The sequence below is a fragment of the Phyllostomus hastatus genome, unplaced genomic scaffold, assembly GCF_019186645.2.
Source record: "Phyllostomus hastatus isolate PE091 unplaced genomic scaffold, TTU_PhHast_1.1 phas_contig_244, whole genome shotgun sequence".
NCBI lineage: Eukaryota > Metazoa > Chordata > Mammalia > Chiroptera > Phyllostomidae > Phyllostomus > Phyllostomus hastatus.
In genome coordinates, this window is record NW_025333796.1 from 2,065,045 (window position 1) to 2,085,230 (window position 20,186).

Sequence of the window (20,186 nt, forward strand, 5' to 3'; positions counted from 1 at the left end):
GGGGAGCTGCTTGCCCCTGGACTTGGGCGCAGCTCTGCCGCCGTGTCCGAGGGCGTCTCCGGGGGTGACGGAGTCTGGTTTCCTCCAGTGCCGATATGGGGAAGACGGAAAGCAGGCGCCTGCTCCACACAGGGATATAAACAGGACGGAGACAGATCCGGAGCCCTCGCAGACCTGGCCAGGGGCAGGCAGGCGGCAGGCAAAGAAATACATAATATTAAAAAAAATAAAAAACCTCAGTGTTGGCTGCTGTGGCTCAGTGGACTGAGCACCAGCCTGTGAACCAAAAGGTCACCAGTTCGATCCCCAACCAGGGCAGGTGCCTGGGTTGCGGGCTGGGTCCCCAGCTGAGGACCTGGGAGAGTCCACCAGTCAAAGTCTCTCTTGCACATGGATGTTTCTCTCCTTCTCTTTCTCCCTCCCTCCCCCCCTCTCTAAAAATAACCAAATAAATACAAACATCAGTGCCCAAAGCTGTATCCTTCTTTTAAGGCGTGCGGACGGGGGAGCAGTCGCTTCCTGGGAGCGGCGGCGGGCAGAGGAGGGTCCGCCGGCTCGCACAGGGCTGGGCACGCGGAGCCTTCTTGAAGCCCCTCGCGTGACCCTGCAGCGTGGCCATGGCGGGCAAGCCCTTCTCGGCGCGACAGACCCCCCGGCTGGAAGGACTCCCGCATTTTCGGATGTCCGCGCCTCCGCCCCTGCGTCTGTCTCCTGCCAGCGTGTTCCTGGTCTCTCGTCTCTTGTGCTCACATCACTGGCTCTGGGAAGGCGGCGGTTGCCTCTGGACAGGGTTCCCGAGTTTTCCTGAGAGTGTCCTGGGGGTGAATTACTTACTCGCGCAGGGATGCCCCCTGTGCCCTCGGAGTGCGCCCCATCGCTGCTGCTACCTCCTGCGTCCCGGTGAGGGCCGTACTGATCACTGGGGTTTGTTCCAGGAGATTGGTTCGACCAGACAGTGGCTGTGGGCGGTCACAGCGTCCGCTCGGGGGTGGGCTTCGTTCCCCCCCGCCCCCACCAGGGCGAGAAGCCGTGCGTGCTGCCGTAGAGCTGGGCTTGATCCTGTTGATCACGGACAAGGGCATTCTCCACCTTCCCGTCGGTCTCGGGTTCCGATGCTGACACCAGTACGCAGGTCCGGTGCTTTAGGCGCCTGGGAATCGGGGCCTTGGACGCCTGCGTGCGTGGGCGTCTGATGAAGAAGGCAGGCGCGACGCAGCTGCGGCCCGCGGTTGAGAAGGCCGCCAGGTGGTCCTGGGGACGGGGACGCTGTGGACAGATCCACGGGCCGCGCTGTGCTCCCTGGCAGGCTCGCGCGTCGCAGAAAAACAAAGCGTGGTTCCGCCTCCCCCAGCCCCATCAGTAAGCCAGCCACCTCTGTGGGCCAACAAGCTCTTCCGGCCAGAAACGCCGTGTCGGCATTGGAAGATGTCGGCGACGCCCTGGACAAGGGTTTTCAAGGCTGCGTCACAAGGCTGGGTGACCCGGGGGAGATGTGAACTCCAAGGGTGCAAGTGGCAGGCGGAGTCTGCCCCGTGGGCCCCGCTGGCCCACCCGGGACGTGACGTGATGGTGTGTGCAGGAGGGTGGGAGCCGTCCACACGGCTGAGCTGTCGTGGTTGTGGCTGCGCTGGGCGTGCACCCGCGTGTGAGCAGACGGGGCCCACGGCTGCCGCCCGCACGCACTTCTGCCCCTCGCCCCTGTCCTCTTGTTGGCTTCCTGTTTGCAGGGCCCTGCTTACGGAAGGGGTCCGCAGGGGTCCCCAGCTCCCTTGCACGTCCCGCACCCTCTGTCCAGGAGAAGGAGGGGGCCACGGGGGCAGGCGACGTGTGCAGGGTCACCGCTGACGCATTGCTGGGGTCCTCGGGGCAGCGTCTGTGTCCGCCGTGTCCAGCCCAGCTGCCCCAGCCGAGCAGACCGCCTGCCCCCCCCCCCACTGCCCGTCACCATCAGCATTCCGGGCAGCCTCTCGGGCTGAAGTTAGGGTTGGGGTTAGGGTTAGGGGTTAGGGTTAGGGTTTGGGGTTAGGGTTTGGGGTTAGGGTTAGGGGTTAGGGTTAGAGTTTAGGGTTAGGGTTTTGGGTGTGGGGTTAGGGTTAGGGTTTGGGGTTAGGGTTTGGGGTTAGGGTTTGGGGTTAGGGTTAGAGTTTAGGGTTAGGGTTTTGGGTGTGGGGTTAGGGTTGGGGGTTATGGTCTGGGTTAGTGTTAGGGCTAGAGTTAAGGTTTTGGGTTAGGGGTTAGGGTTAGGGTTAGGGCTAGGGTTAGGGTGTGGGGTTAGGACTAGGGGTTAGGTGTAGGGTCTGGGTTAGTGTTAGGACTAGGGTCAGGGTTTTGGGTGTGGGGTTAGGGGTAGGGGTTAAGGTTTGGGTTGGGGTTAGTGTTAGGGCTAGGGGTTAGGGTTTGGGGTTAGGGTTAGGGTTTTGGGCGTGGGGTTAGGGGTTAGGGTTAGGGTTAGGGTCTGGGTTAGTGTTAAGGCTAGAGTTAGGATTTTGGGTTAGGGTTTTTGGTGTGGGGTTAGGGTTAGGGTTTTGGGTGAGGGGTTAGGGTTAGGGGTTAAGGTCCGGATTGGGGTTAATTAAACGCTGTTTCTGATGCCGCCTTTCTCCTCTGGTGACATAAGCCTTGGTGGACAGCACCACGGGCACCCAGCACCGTCACTGCTGGTTGTGGCTCTTCGGGTGGCCCCTGTCTGTCTGGGTGACGGTGACAGCACACGGCCACACCCCCGGGGGGCGGGGGCAAGCGTGTCACCCGTGGAAAGGCTCCGGTCCCCATGTCCGCACGTCCTCCGAGGCGGGTGGGGAGTGACAGGACAATCACAGCCACGTCGCTGTGCGACCCGGGGGTCTATCCCCTGCACTGGTGGCACAGGCCCCGAGGGGGAGGCCGCAGGGCAGCGGGGCCCCGTCACCACGTCTGGTCACGTTGGATGCTCTGCGTCCCCTCCCTGTTGGCGACATCAGCACCTCCCCGTGGGGCGACCTCCTCTGACTGCCGTTCCCTTTATTGGCAGCGCGATCTTTCTCATCCCCTGTCCCTCTCTCCCCCGTCTGCTCAGTGCTGCCCCCTGTCGCCCTCAGACAGGAGATTCCTTCCGTCCTGACTGTTGGGTGGATTTCTCTCCGCGTCCCCGGCCTGGGCACTGGGTGGGGACGGTAAGAGTCCGGCCCTTTGCGCATTGCCCCAGGGAGCTCCCCCCGCCCTGCCACCAGGGGGTTGTCGAGGACGGGGAAGCACCAGGGGTGAGGGGGCTGGCGTCACAGGTCACAGGGGCGGGGAAAGGTCGAAGGAGGGAAAGGTGACCGTGGCCGTGGAGGACACCGGGCCTGGGGAGTCTCTTCCACGCCCACTGTCACTGTCCTCGGGTGGGTCAGGGACGCCCGAGCCCTCCACAGGGGAAGCAGGCTGTCGGCGCGCCCCGCCTACTCAGCAGGAGGAGGTGGGCATGGGGGGTCCGCAGGCTCCGTTGCCTGTGAGCTGCCCCCCAGCACACAGCGCGCACCCAGCCCCCACAGCGCCCTGCGGAGGGGTCCAGCTGGGACTCGCGGGAGCGCCGCTGTCCTCGGGAAACAGGGCCCAGACCCAGGACGCAGGCCCCCGCCGCGCGGGAGGGGCACCCGCCTGGGGAGGGGCTTCCAAAGGCCCCGTTCCGGAAAGTTCAGGAACCACGGAAGCTCCCCCGGGCGAAGCCCCCGTGACGCCTGCGCCCCCCAGAGCCATCAGCAGCTGAGTGCGGTTTCTACGGGAAGGAGAGCTTCGCGGGGCTCGGTCGGACACACCGGATCCGTTTCTCCGGGGTCCAAAGCACAGGGGACATACTCCGTGCGTGCAGGCGCGTTCTCTGCGGAAGCGGTCTCTGCTCGGTTCGGTGCAAGTTCCGCTCAGACCTGGGTCGGCCTTGAGGACTTGCGGGCAGCCCTTCCCGGCCCCCCGGGGGGTGACCGCTGGGGGGCCCTCGCCTCCGTGACCAGCGTCCTCGGCTAAAGGACAAGAGTCTCAGTTCAAGTGCAAACATTTTATCCCCTTCCCCCGGTGCAGCCCGCACAGGCCGTCTGCCGTCTGCCGCCTGGGCGGGGGTACTTACTCTGTTGACTTATCAAGGTAGTGGGGGGATACCATTAAGGAAGTATCCTTTGGCTCACCTGCCTTCCCCTGTTTTCTTTGCCGGCAACGGTTCGCTTCTGGAGGAGCCTGGAAAGACCGCCCTGTTCTCATTAACCCGGTCTGGCCAGGGGCACCCAGAGGGCGGCCGCCTGTCCCTGCGTGACCGCGTGCCGACCCACACGCCTGGCTTCCTCCAGGGCCACTGGATGTCTCTCCGGAGGGGGGGGGCACACGTTTTCTTCTTCTTCTTCTTCTTCTTGTCCATTGTCATTTGCGTTTACCTTCCTGTGCCCTCTGCACCACGGTACTGCATATTCCTGCCTAAATTAGAATCATACGGAAGGGGCTACAGTGAAAACAGTGGTCCTTTTCTCTCCCCCCCCACAACCATCCTGACCCCTGAGGGAGACAGCCTTAACTCTCTCATCCCCTTGCTCCTGAGAGTAATGTCATATCACTTTTTAAAAAATGCTCGTTTCACTGATTTCTACTCATTAATGTATTCCTTTTTGTTGTCTTTTTAAAAATTCATTTGACGGAGAGAGAGAGAAAGAGAAACATCAATTGGTTGTTCGGCTCATTTATGCCTTCACACTGGTCTATTCTTGTATGTGCCTTGACTGGGGATCGAACCCACAACCTTGGGGTGTTGGGACAATGCTCTAACCCACTGAGTTACCCATCCAGGGCTGTTACTGTCTTTCTTTATGATAGAAAAGAAGTCGGCACACTTACCTCTACAGCCCTCTACCTTCTCCCTCTATGTGCATTTTGTTGTCTCTCTGGGTTACCCTCATAAACTCAAACAATGCTCCCACAAACTCCCTCCATGTTGCATTACGACAAACCAAAACTCTTAACTCCCCAGTTTGCAAGAGGAAAATAGTAGTCCTGCCTTTTCCTGCAGGGCCTGTCCCTGTCCCTGCCACTGAGAAACAAACTTCTGTCTTTGGATTTGATGGTATATCATTGAACGTGACAGCATTTGCATTCTTTTCCGGTAACCGTAATTAAGCCTTACTTATCTGTAGGCTGATTCTAAAACATGAAAATTGATGAATAGCATGGACTTTATTATGAGTGATTATCTTTCATGGCAGAGCTCAGGAGTAGTCTGTGACTGTCTCTTTTCCGTTCAGCCTTTTGTTTTTCCTGGAGTTCTAAGTTGCCTTTCTTTTTCACTTGGACCCTTGGGTTTCATCCCACTCTATCGGGTACTGCGCTGCAATGCCCTTCCCCCAGACCGATCTCTCCAAGTACCTGCCACTGTCCTCCTCTGCCCTGGATGGGTCATTCATTGTCCCATCGGCACGGATGCCATCCTGGGACGTATGTCCCTTTCCACTCTCCACGTGGGAGCCAGTGCGTCATCTTCTCCCTCGACTTCCGCCCACTTTTGTCTGGGCACGTCCTCAAGGTGCTCTCCTAGCACAGGACTGTGAGAAGTAAACTGTCTGAATGCTTGAATATCTTTTTTTAAAGATGCATTTTTCTCACATTCGTTGAAAATCTCAGCTGTACACGGATTTGTCATTTGAAAACCATGGTCCCTTCAGTTTGGGGATCTAGTCCCCCAGCTTCCGGACCTCAGCCTGGCTGGTGACAGCCCTGGTGTTGCTCTGATACCTGCTTCCCTGTGGATCACGTGCTTTCTTCCTCCTGAAAGCTTTCTGGATGCTGAAATAACTTATCAAAATGTGTTTTCTTTTGTCATCTCTGTCATTCAGAGACCCTCCCATGAAATTCCTGCTCAGCTGCAGTTCTCTGTCACGTATCATGTCATTGCAATTTGACCTCCAGTCCCCAAAGTTCCCTCGGGGTCCACACCGTGGGCATTTTAGGTCACCGATTTTTCCAACCAGCCTCAGCCCTTAGAGCTCTCCTCTCTGCTTCCCGTTTCCCAGAAAAGGGGCAAAATCTAGCCCCTTTCCCGTTGTCCTTCTCAGTGTGGAAATATGCCTGTTTTATTCCTTCATGCTCACCGCGGCTGGGTTTCTGGAGAGAGGAGACCTAACCAAATGGGGGAAACTGCCGACTGAAGGTGGAACCCTCCCATGCATCCTTCGTGACCTTCTTATTTAAAGAGTGACCTCTGCTCACAGGAACCAATCATCGCCTGCCATCCCCCCAGCTGTGGCGAGCATTTCGGTCCATTTTCCTTTGAGATTTTTTTTTCCCAGAAGGCATCCTCGTTCCGTGTTTGCTTGTCTGCCTTTTAATAATTAAGCCGTGGTCCCAGCGGCGTGGACCATGTCCATCATCCCTTCCCCACTGGTTCGGGACGACACCATTGCAAAACATTCATCATTACATGAGCCGTGCTGTTCCGTGCAGACCGTAGTGGTGTCAGGCCGTCCGCCCACCTGCAGGCCCACTGGCTCCTGCGTCAGCCAGAGTCTGGGGTCAGGCTGTCGCATTAGCCCCTTTTTCTTTCCATCCCTCTCGGTGGGGTCAGACTCTTTTTAAAAAAAAAAAAAACATCTGGGCCATTACTGTTCATGTCTTCTTTTAGATGAACTTTAGAATTATTTTGTTAGCCGCTCTCTGCCAGCAGAGGAACTCCTGGCTCTTTGTCTTAGAGGCAGATTGCTTCCCTGAACAAATCTTTAGTCTGCATCACGTGCGAAGCCCTGCGTGCACGGTGCGAAGACACAGAAATGAACAAGGCGGACACGGTTCCTGCCCCCTGACGCTTCAGTGTCCTCGATTCCGTGCTTGCAGACTGACTATTACTTTGAAAATGTTCCCCCCCATCGAGCTTCTGACTCTGGGAACATAGCCTGTTCGTGTTCCTATTTTCTTCAGTGGTATCTTTCTCTTTCACCATCTGGGTTTCTGTCAGGAATCTTGTAGTTCCTCAGTGCGAATAATTCTATGAAATACCCACCCAGTATTTCTTTTACTTGACGCCATTTTTATCACTTCACAGTGACTTGTAATATTTGCATTCAAATGTGTCATCAAATTGAAAGTGGCTTAGGACCAGACAGGGAAGAGTTGATTGTGGAGATGATCTTCACGCATGTTAAACTTACAACTCTGTGCCTTCCGTGTTGACGTTCATGCCTTTGGCATGCGGCATATTCAGGAGGACACGCTGTGAACAAGAGGTTGCTCGTTAAAAACACACCGAAGTGTTAAATACCACTCGACCTGGAACCGTGGAGAAAGTTGACAGCAGCCAAAATGTGTTGATCCTGTGTCGAAACTTGTTACTGAGTTGTTTTCCTTGGAACTCGAGGGTCCTGTCAGGACATATGGGGGCGTCTCATTCATCTGCCCAGAACGTGGGCAACCCCCTCAATCTGCACAGTGGGATCCTTCTGCCCCACACCCCCCCGTGGGCATGTCTTCCTCTGTCCTTGGTGACCCCTTCTCCTCTGCCACCCACCCTGGTTTCTCCATGGGAAGCCCCCACCTTCCCAGAGGAGACCCCTTGCCCTGGGTCCTGGGAGGGCTTCCCAAACATCCCCCATTTCCCTGACTCCGACTTCTCTCATGTTCAGTTGCAGTTTCCTTGTGACCCCGGGCACCCTGTGTGAGTGACCTTGTGTTTTCTGCCCCCGAGAGGACAGAGCCCAAACTCTGTGGTGTGTCCGGGGTTGGGTGACAGCCAGCTGCGACCTCTAGGCTATTAAACCGGGGATGCCCCAAGCCTGGGTCCAGTCCCTGGTCAGCTAGAGGTCAAAGAGGGCAAAGGGGAGCTGAGCTTGGCACAGGCGGGGCCCCCTTTGGAGCCTGTGACGCCCCCCAGATGCGCCCCAGCGGAAGCCCTGGTGTCCAGAGGTCTGGGGGGCGCCCGTCCCTGGGCCCCGTGGTCCCCCGAGGTCACCGCACAGCCGCTCACCCCGTACGTGTGTGCATTAACAGGGAATACTACATCACCATGGTGAAGTGGGCCACCAGCACCAAGGTCGCCGTGAACTGGCTGAGCCGCGCGCAGAACGTGTCCATCCTCACCCTCTGCGACGCCACCACGGGCGTCTGCACCAAGGTAGGCCAGGGGGCGGGGCCCCTGCCAGCGGGCGCTGAGCTCTTGTTGTACCTGCGCGTCCAGGTGGCAGCCGGCGTGCAGGTCTGCGCTCTGCTGCCACCTGGTGGTCGACGCAAGGACTGCTGCAAGCCCGGGGCTCGGCCCTTCCGTGCCTCCCAGCAGTGCGCGCTCCCGTTTGGCCCCGAATTTTCACTTCCCGCCTGAAGAGGAAAAAAAAAGGCTTGTTGTGACTTGGGCGCCCTGACGCCGCCGCTGTCACTGTGCTGCCTGAGTGAGTCGCGGTCTGCGACGCACCTGGTTGCGCCAGGGCACACCCAGAGCACACCCAGAGCACACCCAGGTTATCCCCGGGGGCGGGGGCTCGCTGCGGGGGGGGCGGGAGGAAAGGTGAGCACGCAGCTGGGAAGCTGGGGGGTCTCCCCGCAACCTCTGGCCGGGGCCCCCGATGTCGTGCGTCGCCCCAGGGGCAGGTCCACGGCACCTCGGGGTGCCCTGCTGGTGCCGAGCAGCTGTTCCTTGGGGTTTCGGGGTTTGTTTTGTCTCATCTTCTACGATGCCCTATCCCACACGGTTTTGTGAGATCTACTTTGTATACATTTTGTAATCTATAAAGCCGACGGATGTCCACGCACGCACGCACGCACTCACACACGCGGAAATCCCTAAAACGAAGCGGCCCCGAGGTGTGCCTTTAGTGGGCACGCGCCCGCCTGGTCGGCGACGGCCCTCGGGCGGTAAGAGCACCCCATCCCCCAGAGGCCTCCCACCTGCCGTGGGGTGTCCCCGTCGCTGGGGAGAGTGACATTTCCCTTGCTCGGGGACTCTCAGGGGGCTGGGCTCTGAGGCACACACCGTGGGACGAAGCAGAGAGCCCGGACCGCGCCCTCCCGAGCGGCCACAGAGCTGCCCGCTGCCCGAGCCGACGCCGCTGCCGTGCGGGGGGTGGGGGGGCGCACCGTTTCTGCGCCGGGGGCCGCGGGCAGGCGGCTCGCCCCGAGTCCCCCCCACCCCCACCCCCCACTGACGCTCTCGTCTCCTTGCAGAAACACGAGGACGAAAGTGAGGCCTGGCTGCACAGACAGGTAACTGCTCCGCCGCGAGTCCCCACGCGTTTCGCTGCGCCGCGCCCTCCCCGCCCCTGAGTGAGGGCGTTTGCCGCGGAGACTGGCATCTCACAGCGCGTCCTGCGGGGACCCCGAGGAGATGCACAGAGCGCGTGGCTCTGGTGAGCGGGGTTGCCCAGGCACCGCCCTGCTCCCTGCGTGGCCCTCGGCACCCGTGACCATGGCTGGAAAGTCCCAGCTCCCGAGGACCCGAGCCTGGTGTTTGGTGAGCGCCGAGGCCTCAGGGAGATGCAGTCTCCGGGTGGGTTAGAAATGGCGCGTCCATCCAGGCGCCTCCGTAGGAGGCTCCCGCTCCGGGAGAAGAAAGTGAAAAAGTGGGTGACGTCTCTGTTTCCCCCACGTGGTTTCGTGGGGGACTCGTGTGCCGTGGATGCCGCCCGGGTTCGGCACGACCCTGCTGTCCCGGGGACCGGTCACCAAACCGGTGTCCAGCCCAGACTCCGCTGAGAGAGGCCGGTTCTGGGAAATTGGAGGTTAGAAGTCGGGGGCGGGGCGTCAAACAATAAAGCCCCAGACACTGGTATCATTTCTCCCTTTTCCCTTCCCACGCCTGGCCGTGGAAAGAACAGGTGCGGGCGTTTTGGAAGCTTGCTTCCTCCCCGTCCTCCCTAGTGGGGTGGAACCTGTCTGAAAATGCTGTGGGGAGAACCCAACCAGGTCTGAGTCTCCAGATCGCGTGAGCAGGGCCCAGGCGTGCGTCTCGGCCGATGGGATGGGCCCCGTGTGTGGAGAGCCCCCAGGCCGGGCAACGGGACTGCCACCGCGGCTCTGGCAGAGTAATCCAGCAGCTGACTGGTCTGTGCGTCTCTTATCTGGGAGTTAGCGACCCGTCCCAGCCTTCCAGCTCTTCTCTCGGGGGCGGTGGCCTCGGAAATGGACACTGTTACTTTTAAATGTATCCGGTTCTGCTTCGCACCGGACATCCCCAAAAGAGGAATGGCCGCTGGGGCCTCTTTTGGTTCCCCGTATCCAAGTTTGAGGCCAAGTCCAAGCTCGGGGAAGCAGAATGAGCAACGTTGGGAGCCCTGAGATATTAGTGGGGGGATTACGCTGGGAGGGGGCTGGGGTGTCCCCGACGGCCGCCTGGGCCAGTGACGCCCAAGCACAGACGGCCACAGCGATGTACGTGACGACGGTGTTCGCTGTAGGTCAGGCAAGACGGCAGGGAGGAGGGAGGGGAGGGCCAGAGAAAGTCCGTCGTCTGTACAGGCTGCCGTTCGCCCGCGGTGGGTGGGTCGTGCCGGGCATCGTGGGCGTCAGAGATGAGGCGGCTGCTCCCGCTGAGCACGCGACGGCGAAGAGCCTTCCGCCACGAGGATGCTCCGCACGCTGCTTCTCTGCGGCTGGACCTTGGATTGGCCCCACCTTCTCGCCGCGCGAGAACACCGCGCCCCCAGCGAGAGCAGCCAGGTGCAGCAGCCCCGCCCCCGGAGCGGCCCCGCTGCCGCGTGCGGAACGCACACACGGTCGCAGCGGACACGGGAAGCCGGGAGTGGCTGGCAGCAGCTTCACGGAGAGAGGTTTCTACTTGGGGCGCTGGGCGCGTTTTGGAGCCGGCTGTAGAGGGTGGTTTACAGTGTTGCGAATGTGCTACAACGCCGCCACCGTTATTAAAATGTTTCATTTTGTGTCATGTGAATTTCACCTCGACTTTTTTTTTTTTTTAAATGAGCCAGCTGGAGCCCCGACCAGTGTGGCTCAGTGGGTTTGAGCATCGTCCCATGCACCGAAAGGTCGCAGGTTCTATTCCCAATCAGGGCACGTGCAGGAGGCAACCTCTCTCTCCCTCCCTCTCTCTCTCTCTCTCTCTCTCTCTCTCTCTCTCTCTCTGTCTCTCTCTCTCTCTCTCAAATTAATAAAAACATATCCTTGTGTGAGGATGTAAAAAATGAAATAAATGAATCAGCTGCAGCCTTCCCTCAAGACGTCGCAGTGTAGAAAGGGAGGAGAAAGGGACTCACACATTTCTAAGTGCAGCAAACTCGAGTCACCTTAACATGTATGTTCCGGAAACTTCAGCGTTGAGCTCCTGGTGGGCGGGGACCAGGGAGAGCGGAGTGGGACCCTGCCTCCCCGTGACGTGCGTGCAGAACTTGCGCCCGCGTAGGAGGAGGTGAGGGACGGACTCACTGAAGCACCTGACAGTGTTTCTTGCTGGGAGGCGGGGGCAGCTGGAAGGCCAGGTCAAGGGGCCCCTGCTTCCCTGTCAGGCAGTCCCCCCAGCCAGCGTCCCAGGGGGTCGTCCCAGTTTGGGGCCCATGGAGCCGCCCCCACTCCCGTTGCTCACCCCTGCGTCGGCTCCTCCACGGAGGGGCCGCGGAGACTCCGCCACCAGGAGACCGTTCTGCGTTTATCCGCCCGTATTTCTTGCCCGTGTGGGAACACCCACCGAGCCCCGCCCCCCCGTAGGCAGCCCGGGTGTGGTGTGAGAGGCTGGACCTCCCACACAGAATCAAGGCAGCCCTTAAAAAGGGGCAGAGAGTGCGATTGCTACAGTTTTAAAGTGTAGACTGTAAAGCCCATAGGAAGCACATGGCATGTGTCTCTGGACAGCTGTGGAAAGCCGAGCAGGGGTGTTGGGGGGGCGGGGTGAGACGGCAGGTCCTCAGAAGGAGCCCTCCCCTGCCAGCAGGACGGTGCTTCTGTGGCATCAGTTTCACAGCATCGGAAAACCCAGTTTCCGCGATTTCTCATGACGCTCCTTTCAAAGGCATTCTTCATAAATGAATCCACAGATGCACTTTTTCAAAACTAATCTGTAGTTTTCCACATCCTTCAAGACACCGGGAGGTCCTAGAAGGCGAATCAGGAACTGACTTGGAGTTGGACCTGCCACCTGCTGCCAGGGAGGCTGCTGACCACCAGCCATCACGAAGGCGTCCCAGATGCTCAGCCCCACTGGCCCAGGCGCAGTGCCGTTTGGGGAGAAGACTGGAGTCTGGGACGTGGTCCCAACAGCCTGGATTATCCTCCATTTTCCTCCGATCTCTGTCCAGAGGCAGTGAGACCCCCACGGAGACTCCCAAGGGCCAGCAAGAAGAGGCAAAGGTGAACCTGTGTCCCGTGGTGGAGACCCGCCAAGTGCCCTCTCCTCGGAGAATATTCCAGAGAGGGAGGCAGTCCCCCCACACCGACACACGCACGCCCCATCGCCGCTGCCGGGGGCCTTCAGCGCAGGTCCTGGTGCGGACGCACTGGCACCGGCACCGGCCCATCCTGCTTCCGCTGAAGACTCCATCCTGTCGGTGCGTTTCTGACCGTCTCTCTCCGGCTGGGATTTCGTTGTGTGATGGCACGGTCTGGCCGAGACGACCGGGTCTGGGAGTCCCCCCATCGCTCACGAAGCACCTCACCGAGAAAAGGCGGTCATTCTGCCACGATGTGCCGTGAACGGAGGGCGAGAGGCTGGGCGTCACGCGTGACCAGCCATCTGTGTGACCCAGCGAGGCGAGAAGCGCTTCCCCCCAAATCCACGAGGGTGGGGACCAGAGTTAACATCCAGGTTTCTGCCCCGGCCGGGTGGCTCAGTGGGTTGGAGCGTCGCCCCGGCACACAGAAAGGTTGCGGGTTCGAGCCATGGCTGGGGAGCCCGCTAGAGGCAACCGATAGATGTTTCTCTGTCATATCAATGTTTTTTTTCTCTCTCCCTTCCTGTCTCTAAAAAGCAATGAAGAGTCCTGGCTGGTGTGTCTCAGTAGATTGAGCGCCAGCCTGTGAACCAAAGGGTCACCGGTTCGATTCCCAGTCAGGGCACAGGCCTGGGTTACGGGCCAGATCCCCAGTAGGGGGCGCACAAGAGGCAACCACACATTGATGTTTCTCTCCTCTTTCTCCATCCCTTGCCCTCTCTCTAAAAATAAATAAGTAAAATCTTTAAATAGTAATTTTAAAAAGCAATGAAGAAATGTCCTCGGGTGAGGATAAAACAATACCTGGCTCTCCTAGCCACTGCACTCTCTCACGAAAACCCATTTACTGCCCGAGACACAGAGCCTCAGGGAAGCTCCAAGGCTGGCCTTTCTCCCGCCCACCATGGAACGTTCCAGGGATTAGTGTCAAGATGATGTCCCCCCAATCCATGCCTTCTCAGTCTAAAAAAACGACGCTTCTGGCCAGAATTAATTCTTTCTTCCATTTATCGAGAGCACTTTTTTCTCTGCCGAAAGTGCCAGCCCTCCCCCAGAAAGCCGGGGCACCGCGGGGGTGTCCGCCCTGCATTCGGCAAACAGAAGCACAAGGAATAATGCCAATTCCTCCGCTTGGAAATGCCGCGCTCCCCACCCCAAATGGGGGAATAAATATTTGCAGATTAAGGGTTTCATTTCACTGCAAATGTTCCTGGAGATTAAGTGCCGTTTTAATCACGTTAGTTTATTTCTCCGGGCGCGTCACATTTGCATGTGCGTGTCCGCGGCGGGGAGGCGAGGCCCCGCGTGCCAGCTGGGGCCCGCTTCCCGTCCCGCCCTCCCGTCCCCGTGTGAGCGCGGCTCCGTGGGTCAGAAAATGTGTACCGCGGCCGACTCACTGGTGTTCTCGAGGGAAACTTTCAAACTGGAGCTTGGAGAGGCTGAGATGATGCTACGCCAAAACCTCTTTGTGCCCCGTCAGGGTGACAGCCGCCCACAGGGGGCCGGCAGGGGGCTGAGCAGCGGCTGCTCAGATCTGGGGGGGACCAGGCAGAAGCAGTGGCCACTGGCGGGGAGTCCAGCCTGGGGCTCCCTCCCTCAGGGAAAACTGGGGGTGTTCGTTTTTTTCTCATCAACTTTCCTCGGGTTCCAAGCTCACCTCAGCGCAGTGAGGTCCAGGGGGAGGTTTCCTCCACCCGGCCTACAGCGGATACATTGTATCCTCAGAATGCATGCAGTGTGTCCTTAGAGTGGATACACTGTATCCTTGTTTGCTGGTCCTTGTTCTCCTCTCCTGGGTGGGCTAAGGAAAAAACAGACAGCAAGGAGGGAATAAAATTTATTTTCAGGTGGAATCGTGTTTGGCGCTGTTCAGAATTCTGTTCTTGGTGATGGATCGTTAGTGCCCCCGGAGGAACCCTGCAAAGTGCCCCGGTTTCAACAAGCCCCCCCCCCACACGTGCAAGGGGGACGCACGGCCCCCGGGGCTCCCCGAGCACCGGGCTCTCTGCGGTGGCACCCACGTCCCCTCTGTGGTGGCACCGCGTGGGTTCCCTGTGAATTCTTCATGGTTCCCCTTGCCTCACGCAACTGGGGGCTGGACTCCCGGTTCCACGGAGGAAAGGCACCCCCCACCGACAGTTGGAGACGGCGTAGCAGACGCCCCTCCAGACGCGTCCGTCCGTCCGTCCGTCCGCCCTCGCCCAGCCCCTTGCAAGCACAGGGGGCCCCGCCCGTCTCACCGGCTCCCTGTCGCCCACAGAACGAAGAGCCGCTGTTCTCCGGGGACGGGCGCAAGTTCTTCTTCGTGAGGGCGATCCCGCAGGGCGGGCAGGGCAAGTTCTACCACATCGCCGTGTCCTCCTCCCAGGTGAGTGCCCGGCTGGCGTGCTGCTCGGGGGCCGCCCCCCAGAGCGCGCTTGCCCCCTCCGAGTCCCCGAGGCGGATAACCCTGGGCACCGAGACTGGGAGGGGCGGGAGGGGCGCTGGTCCCGGTGAGAGGCTCCAGTGGGGTCGTTGTGGGTCACGCTGGGACCTCTAATGTCACCAAACCCGAGTGACACTTCCGACAGCATCCGAGGGGACTCTGGCATCCACGGGGCGTGAGTGAGCCCGAGGACCTGTGTCCACTACTTGTTTCGAGGACCCTGCCCCGTCAGCCTGCCCTCTCCGCCTGCGGGGTGTCCCCTGCACTCTGTCCTGGAGGCCGGGGGCCCCGTGCACGATGGGCCCCCTGGTGCAGCCTCCCAAGGGGCCCCACCGCACGCTCAGCCAAACTCGGGTGTTTGTCCGCCCTGCGTCCGGGGTCTGGTTCGGAGGAGGGCAGCTCACGGCCGAGCTGAACACGCGTGGACAGCCTTGGGACCGTGTGCCCTGCAGAGCGGTCCCCCGGGACCCCGCCCACCTCCTCCAGGGCACTCCCTGGAGCCGAAAGGTCAGGGACTCGGTCCTCGGGAAAAGGTGGGGGGGTGGCATTTTCAGGAACCTCCTCCTTGGTGTGTTTTCCATTTGGGAAAGAGTCTCAGTGACCGGGGACCGGGCAGGTGAGTGAAACCGGATTTAAAATAAGGTTCTCAGAGCCCTGGCCGGGGGGCGGGGGGGGGAGGGGTCAGTTGGCTGGAGCATCATCCCGTGCACCAGAAAGGTGGTAGGTTCGATTCCCCGTCAGGGCACGTGTCTATGCAGGTTGCAAGTTTGATCCTTGGTAAGGGTGTGTGCGGGAGACAGCCAATCAATCTCTCTCTCCCTCTCCCTCTCTCTCTCTCTGTCTCTCTGTCTCATCCATAAACATATGCTCAGGCAAAGTTGTTTTTTTTTTTTTAATAAATAACGTTACCAGAAATAATCTCTGGATAGAGTAGAATGCGCGTGTTTATGAGAAGGCCCAAAAGGCAGTGTCGAAGGCCAGATCCCAAGCGTGTCCCCGAAAGAACAGTGTGCACAGAGCAGGAGGGGCCGGCGCTGGGTGACTCTGCGCCAGGGGCCGGCGCTGTCAAAGGCTGAGTGACGTTCGGGCGTCACCGTGTCCAGTCCATCGGATCCCGTGTCCCGGACGGTCGGCAGCCTAGCTGGACCGTCCATCCGGTGATCACTGATAACCCGTGTCTCCTCGGTGTGGGTGACTTTTGTCAGGATTCAAACATGTTTCCAGGTCTCCACTCAGCCCCGGACTCGGGGTTTATCCACGGGGCCAGCACGTGCCGGGGACGCTTTGAAGCATCCCAGCAGGAAGTGGGCCCCCCCACACACCACCCACCACCCGTCGCCCAGGGAGCCCCTCGCACCCCCAGCTTCTCCCACGCCCGCCTGCTCCCACGGGCTCTCCCTCAGCCCACGGCCTCCCACTCTGCGGTCCCCACGCTGTGTGCCCTGGACACGGTGCCTGGCTTCGTCGCCACCCGGTCAGCCCTGCCCCCGGGCGCCTGCCACGGGGCACCGCCAGCGGCCTGGGCCGGCACCCGGGCCCCTGCACACCCGCCTCGGGTCCCACGGGCCTGCGGACACGGTCCCGTCTCCGTCACAGAGGGCGGCTGCGGCCGTCGCCGGGCTCTGGGAGACTGAGACGGGGCGCGGGCGGGCGAAGTGCCCAGCAAGCCCCCTCAGCCCGGCCGCGTCCACGCTGGTGGAGGGGCGTGCCCGGCCTCCCCCTTTCCCTGTTTCCTCCCTCCTCCCTCCCCTTCTTCCTTCCTTCCTTCCTCTTCTTCTTCTCTCTATCCTTCCCCCTTTCCCTCCTTCCTCCCTCCTTCCTTCCTCTCTCCCCTCCTTCCTTCCTTCCTTCCTCTTCTTCTCTCTCTCCTTCCTCTTTCCTTCTCCTTCTTCCTCCTCCCCTCGCCTCCTTCCTCTTTCCCCTTTTCCTTCCCTCCTTCCTTCCTTCTCTCCTTCTCTTCCCTTCCTGCCCTCCCCCCCTCCCTCTCCCTCCCCCCGCAGTGCTGAGAACTAGCTGATTGACAGTCTTAAGGAAACCGTGTCCCCAGCCCTCAAAGCCGTGCTTCTGCTCCTGAGAGGCACACGTCTCAATGGGAGCTGTGGGGGCGTGGTGCCGGCACCAGACGTGCCCGTGGGGACTTTCGTGGGGACCTTCGTGGGGAGGGGAGCTGTGGGTGGGCCGGGTGGTCGGCCGCCCGGAGGAGAGACCAGGCGGGGCGGGCAGGTGCGGCGGGCGCACCCCCGGCACCCAGGGGCTCCGGGACGGGGGGGCCCCGCGCCCCGCCCCTCACACCGGCCCATGTGTTCCAGCCCAACAGCAGCAACGACAACATTCAGTCCATCACCTCGGGGGACTGGGACGTGACCAAGATCCTGTCCTACGACGAGAAGCGGAATAAGATGTGAGTGAACGAGGGGGGTGGGGGCGGGGGGGCCGAGACCAGACCAGCCGTCCGTCCTCCCGGGCTGCCGCCCACGCACCGCCTCTCGGAGAAGCCCCGGTGGCCGGGCACAGAGCTCGGCCCGGCCTGTCCTGCTCAGACGCCTGAGGCCCCAGTTCCCCCCGCCCCCGGACGCAGGCGCGAACCCCCGCCCGGCAGCCCGGGCCGGGGGCCGGTGGTTGCCGGCGCAGGGAGCCTCTGGGGGCCCGCGCCACACCCCACACGGTGTTGGGCGGGGCGGGCCTCTGGCCCCCTGACTTGCAAACCCAACAGGCCACGACGAAAAGAAGTGATTTCCCCCCCAGGGGTTCGGGCGGTAGCAGGTGCGGCTGGGCTCCTCCCGGCCGAGGCCGGCCCAGGCCCAGGTGGCCTCCATCCGCCCTGACGAGGGGCCGGGGCCGGCGCGCCCCGTGGGGCTCCGCAGGGGAGACCGGTCGGTGGGGTTGCTCAGCCAGGGCTTCTGCCAGGGGCCCTCCCCCCAGAAGGCTAGAGGTTCCCGCACCCGAACCCCGGGGCACCCGACCGCCCCTGTCCGCACCCCTACGGCAGAGCCCGAGGGCCCACGGAGGCTCCGTCCCCCGCCCCCACCCCCCCGCCCGTGGTGTGGCTGGGCCCGGCAGGAGCTTTGGGAGCACAGAGAGGCCCCGGTGGGGGGGGGGGGGGCCTGGGCGGGGCCCCGAGCCTGCCCGAGCCCGCTGACGCCCGCACGCCCGCCGGTGTCCGCCCGCAGCTACTTCCTCAGCACGGAGGACCTGCCCCGGAGACGACACCTCTACAGGTACGGGGACCCCGGTCTGGGGGCAGGAGGCCAGCCCTGCTGTCCCCACGGCGCAGCTGGCGTGCTGTGTGGCGCTCGGTCGGGTCCTGTCACCTGAAGAAGGGGGCGGCAGGGGCGGGGGGACAGGGAGGGGGCTTCCCAGGGCCCAGCCCCTCCAGCACAGACCCCTGCGGCCACCACTCTAACTGAGGCGCCCGGCTCAGAAGTGGGATGCGCACAGGGGGGAACGGGCACTCGGCGGGGCCCTCCCGGGGCCCCTACTCCCGGGCCTGCAGGCGGCAGCGGTCCCCGCCAGCACACACCTGAGCAGCTCAGACGGCCCTCGTCCTCGGAGACCTAGGGGCTGGAGGCGGGTGGCTCCTAGAGGCCTGGTGTCCCCTCTCCCGGGCGGTGGCCGTGCCCCCTGCCATCCCCCGGGCCACCACAGGGCCGCGTGTGCACAGGGGGAAGCTGGCAGACCCGAGGGGTCACACAGCCTTGCCCCCCACGGCAGACTGTCCACATCCGACGTGTGGGTCGGATAACTCAGAGCGGTCAGCCACCAAGCTGGTCAACGCCGACCCCCGCGGACTGCCGGGTGTCCCTCTGGCTGGCTGGCACCCTTGGGAGGCGCCCTCTCTCTCCCTGAGCGGCTTTGCCCTCGCAGACGGGTTCCCGGCTGGCACTGCGCACGCAGAGCGGGCAGACGGGACCCCGCTCCGGGCGCAGTGCCGGCTCCCTGGGCCGCGCTCACTCACATCCCGGGGACACAGGTCCCGGGGACACACGTCCGGCCTCTCGGACATGAAATCACTGGACGCAGTGGCCCCGTGGGTCCCGATGTACGGGGTCCCCTGAGTGAGAGCGAGGCCCCGGGCCACTGGCCTCGGAAACAGCCCGCACTCCGCTGGGCGGGGTTTCCGGACTTCCTGCCTGTCCCCTGCCAGTGTCAGGCCCCGGGAGGGACTCACGGGTCCGGGGACACCCGTCCTCCAGAGCCGAGCCTGTGCTCAGAGGGACGGGTGTGGGCACCAAGTGCTGGACAGTGACCCTGAGCACTAGCGTCCCCACACCGGGGGCGTGCTCAGGCGGCAAACAGCATCGGGGACCGAGGAGACAGTTCACAGAGGGACCGTGTGGCGGCCTCCCTCGGGGAGGGGCAGGGCTGGCGCCCCAGCAGGGGGGCGGGTGAAAGGGCCCCGTCCGAGGGGAGGGCGGGGAGCCTGGGACCCCTGGGTGGGGGTCCTCCCCGCCGCCCCCCGCCCCGGGCTCACGCCGCTGCCTCTGCCCCCGCAGCGCCAGCACGGTGGGCCCCTTCAACAGGCAGTGCCTGTCCTGCGACCTGGTGGGCGACTGCGCCTACGTCAGCGCCTCCTTCAGCCACGGCGCCGACTTCTTCCTGCTCACCTGCGAAGGTGGGTCCCCGCCGCGGCCGGCCAGGGGGGGCGGGGGTGGCAGTCCGGTGCAGCGCGGGCATCTGACGCCTTAAACACCGGTTACAGGCGGCCCCGCCCACACGGCGTCCGTTAATCCCCAACCTGTCTACGTTGTCCGTTTTAAAAACGTCCCGCGAGCTAACTGGGGGACGGACCTCACACACCGGTGGGCCTGCCCCATCGGTAAAAGCAACAAAACAATGTCAAGGGTCAGCCTCTGCAGCGCAGCTGAGGAAGGAGGTTATGCAACAGAAGTCTCGGCCCTGGCCGGGGCGCCTCAGGGGCTCGGAGCGCCGTCCAGGCAGCAGAAGGTTGCGAGTTCGACCCCCGGTGGGGGTGTGTGTAGGAGGCAGCTGATCGAAGTCTCCCTCTCTCTCTCTCTCTCTGTGTCTCTCTGAAATCAATAAGCATCTTCAGTGAGGATTAAAAATAAATAACTGCCCCCCCCACGGCCCAAGTTCACAGACGTGTGAGCAGGAACCCAGGCTGGGACTCACCTTCCGCCCCCAGACCCACTAACAGTCTCGTTGTGTGTGTCTCCCGGTCTCCCCTCCCGGTGATGCAGGTCCCGGCGTCCCCATGGTGACCGTGCACAACACCACGGACCAGAAAAGTAAGTCCTTCCGGTCTTTCTCCGTCTCCCTGGGACTTGGGGGAGGGAGGCAGAGCTGGGCTGTGAGACCACCCGGCCGCGGTGTCCACTGGGGACGGGAACAGGCGGGTCCAGGCGTTCAGGGAGCACCCCGTCGCCAGCCAGCGGGGCTCAGATGTGACGGGAGGG

The 20,186-nt window shown here is 61.8% G+C and overlaps 1 protein-coding gene across 5 annotated transcripts in view; it reads left to right on the top strand.

Annotated features, from left to right (window-relative positions):
• Positions 1 to 20,186, top strand: part of DPP6 (dipeptidyl peptidase like 6) — a 519,939-nt gene that overhangs the window by 483,182 nt on the left and 16,571 nt on the right. For all 5 annotated transcript variants that reach the window (XM_045837839.1, XM_045837842.1, XM_045837838.1 and 2 more), the window contains exons 11-17: positions 7,972 to 8,095; positions 9,139 to 9,177; positions 14,608 to 14,715; positions 17,082 to 17,173; positions 17,943 to 17,990; positions 19,266 to 19,384; positions 19,971 to 20,018. In XM_045837839.1, the coding sequence (XP_045693795.1) occupies positions 7,972 to 8,095; positions 9,139 to 9,177; positions 14,608 to 14,715; positions 17,082 to 17,173; positions 17,943 to 17,990; positions 19,266 to 19,384; positions 19,971 to 20,018 (578 nt within the window). The remainder of the gene's footprint in view (positions 1 to 7,971; positions 8,096 to 9,138; positions 9,178 to 14,607; positions 14,716 to 17,081; positions 17,174 to 17,942; positions 17,991 to 19,265; positions 19,385 to 19,970; positions 20,019 to 20,186) is intronic.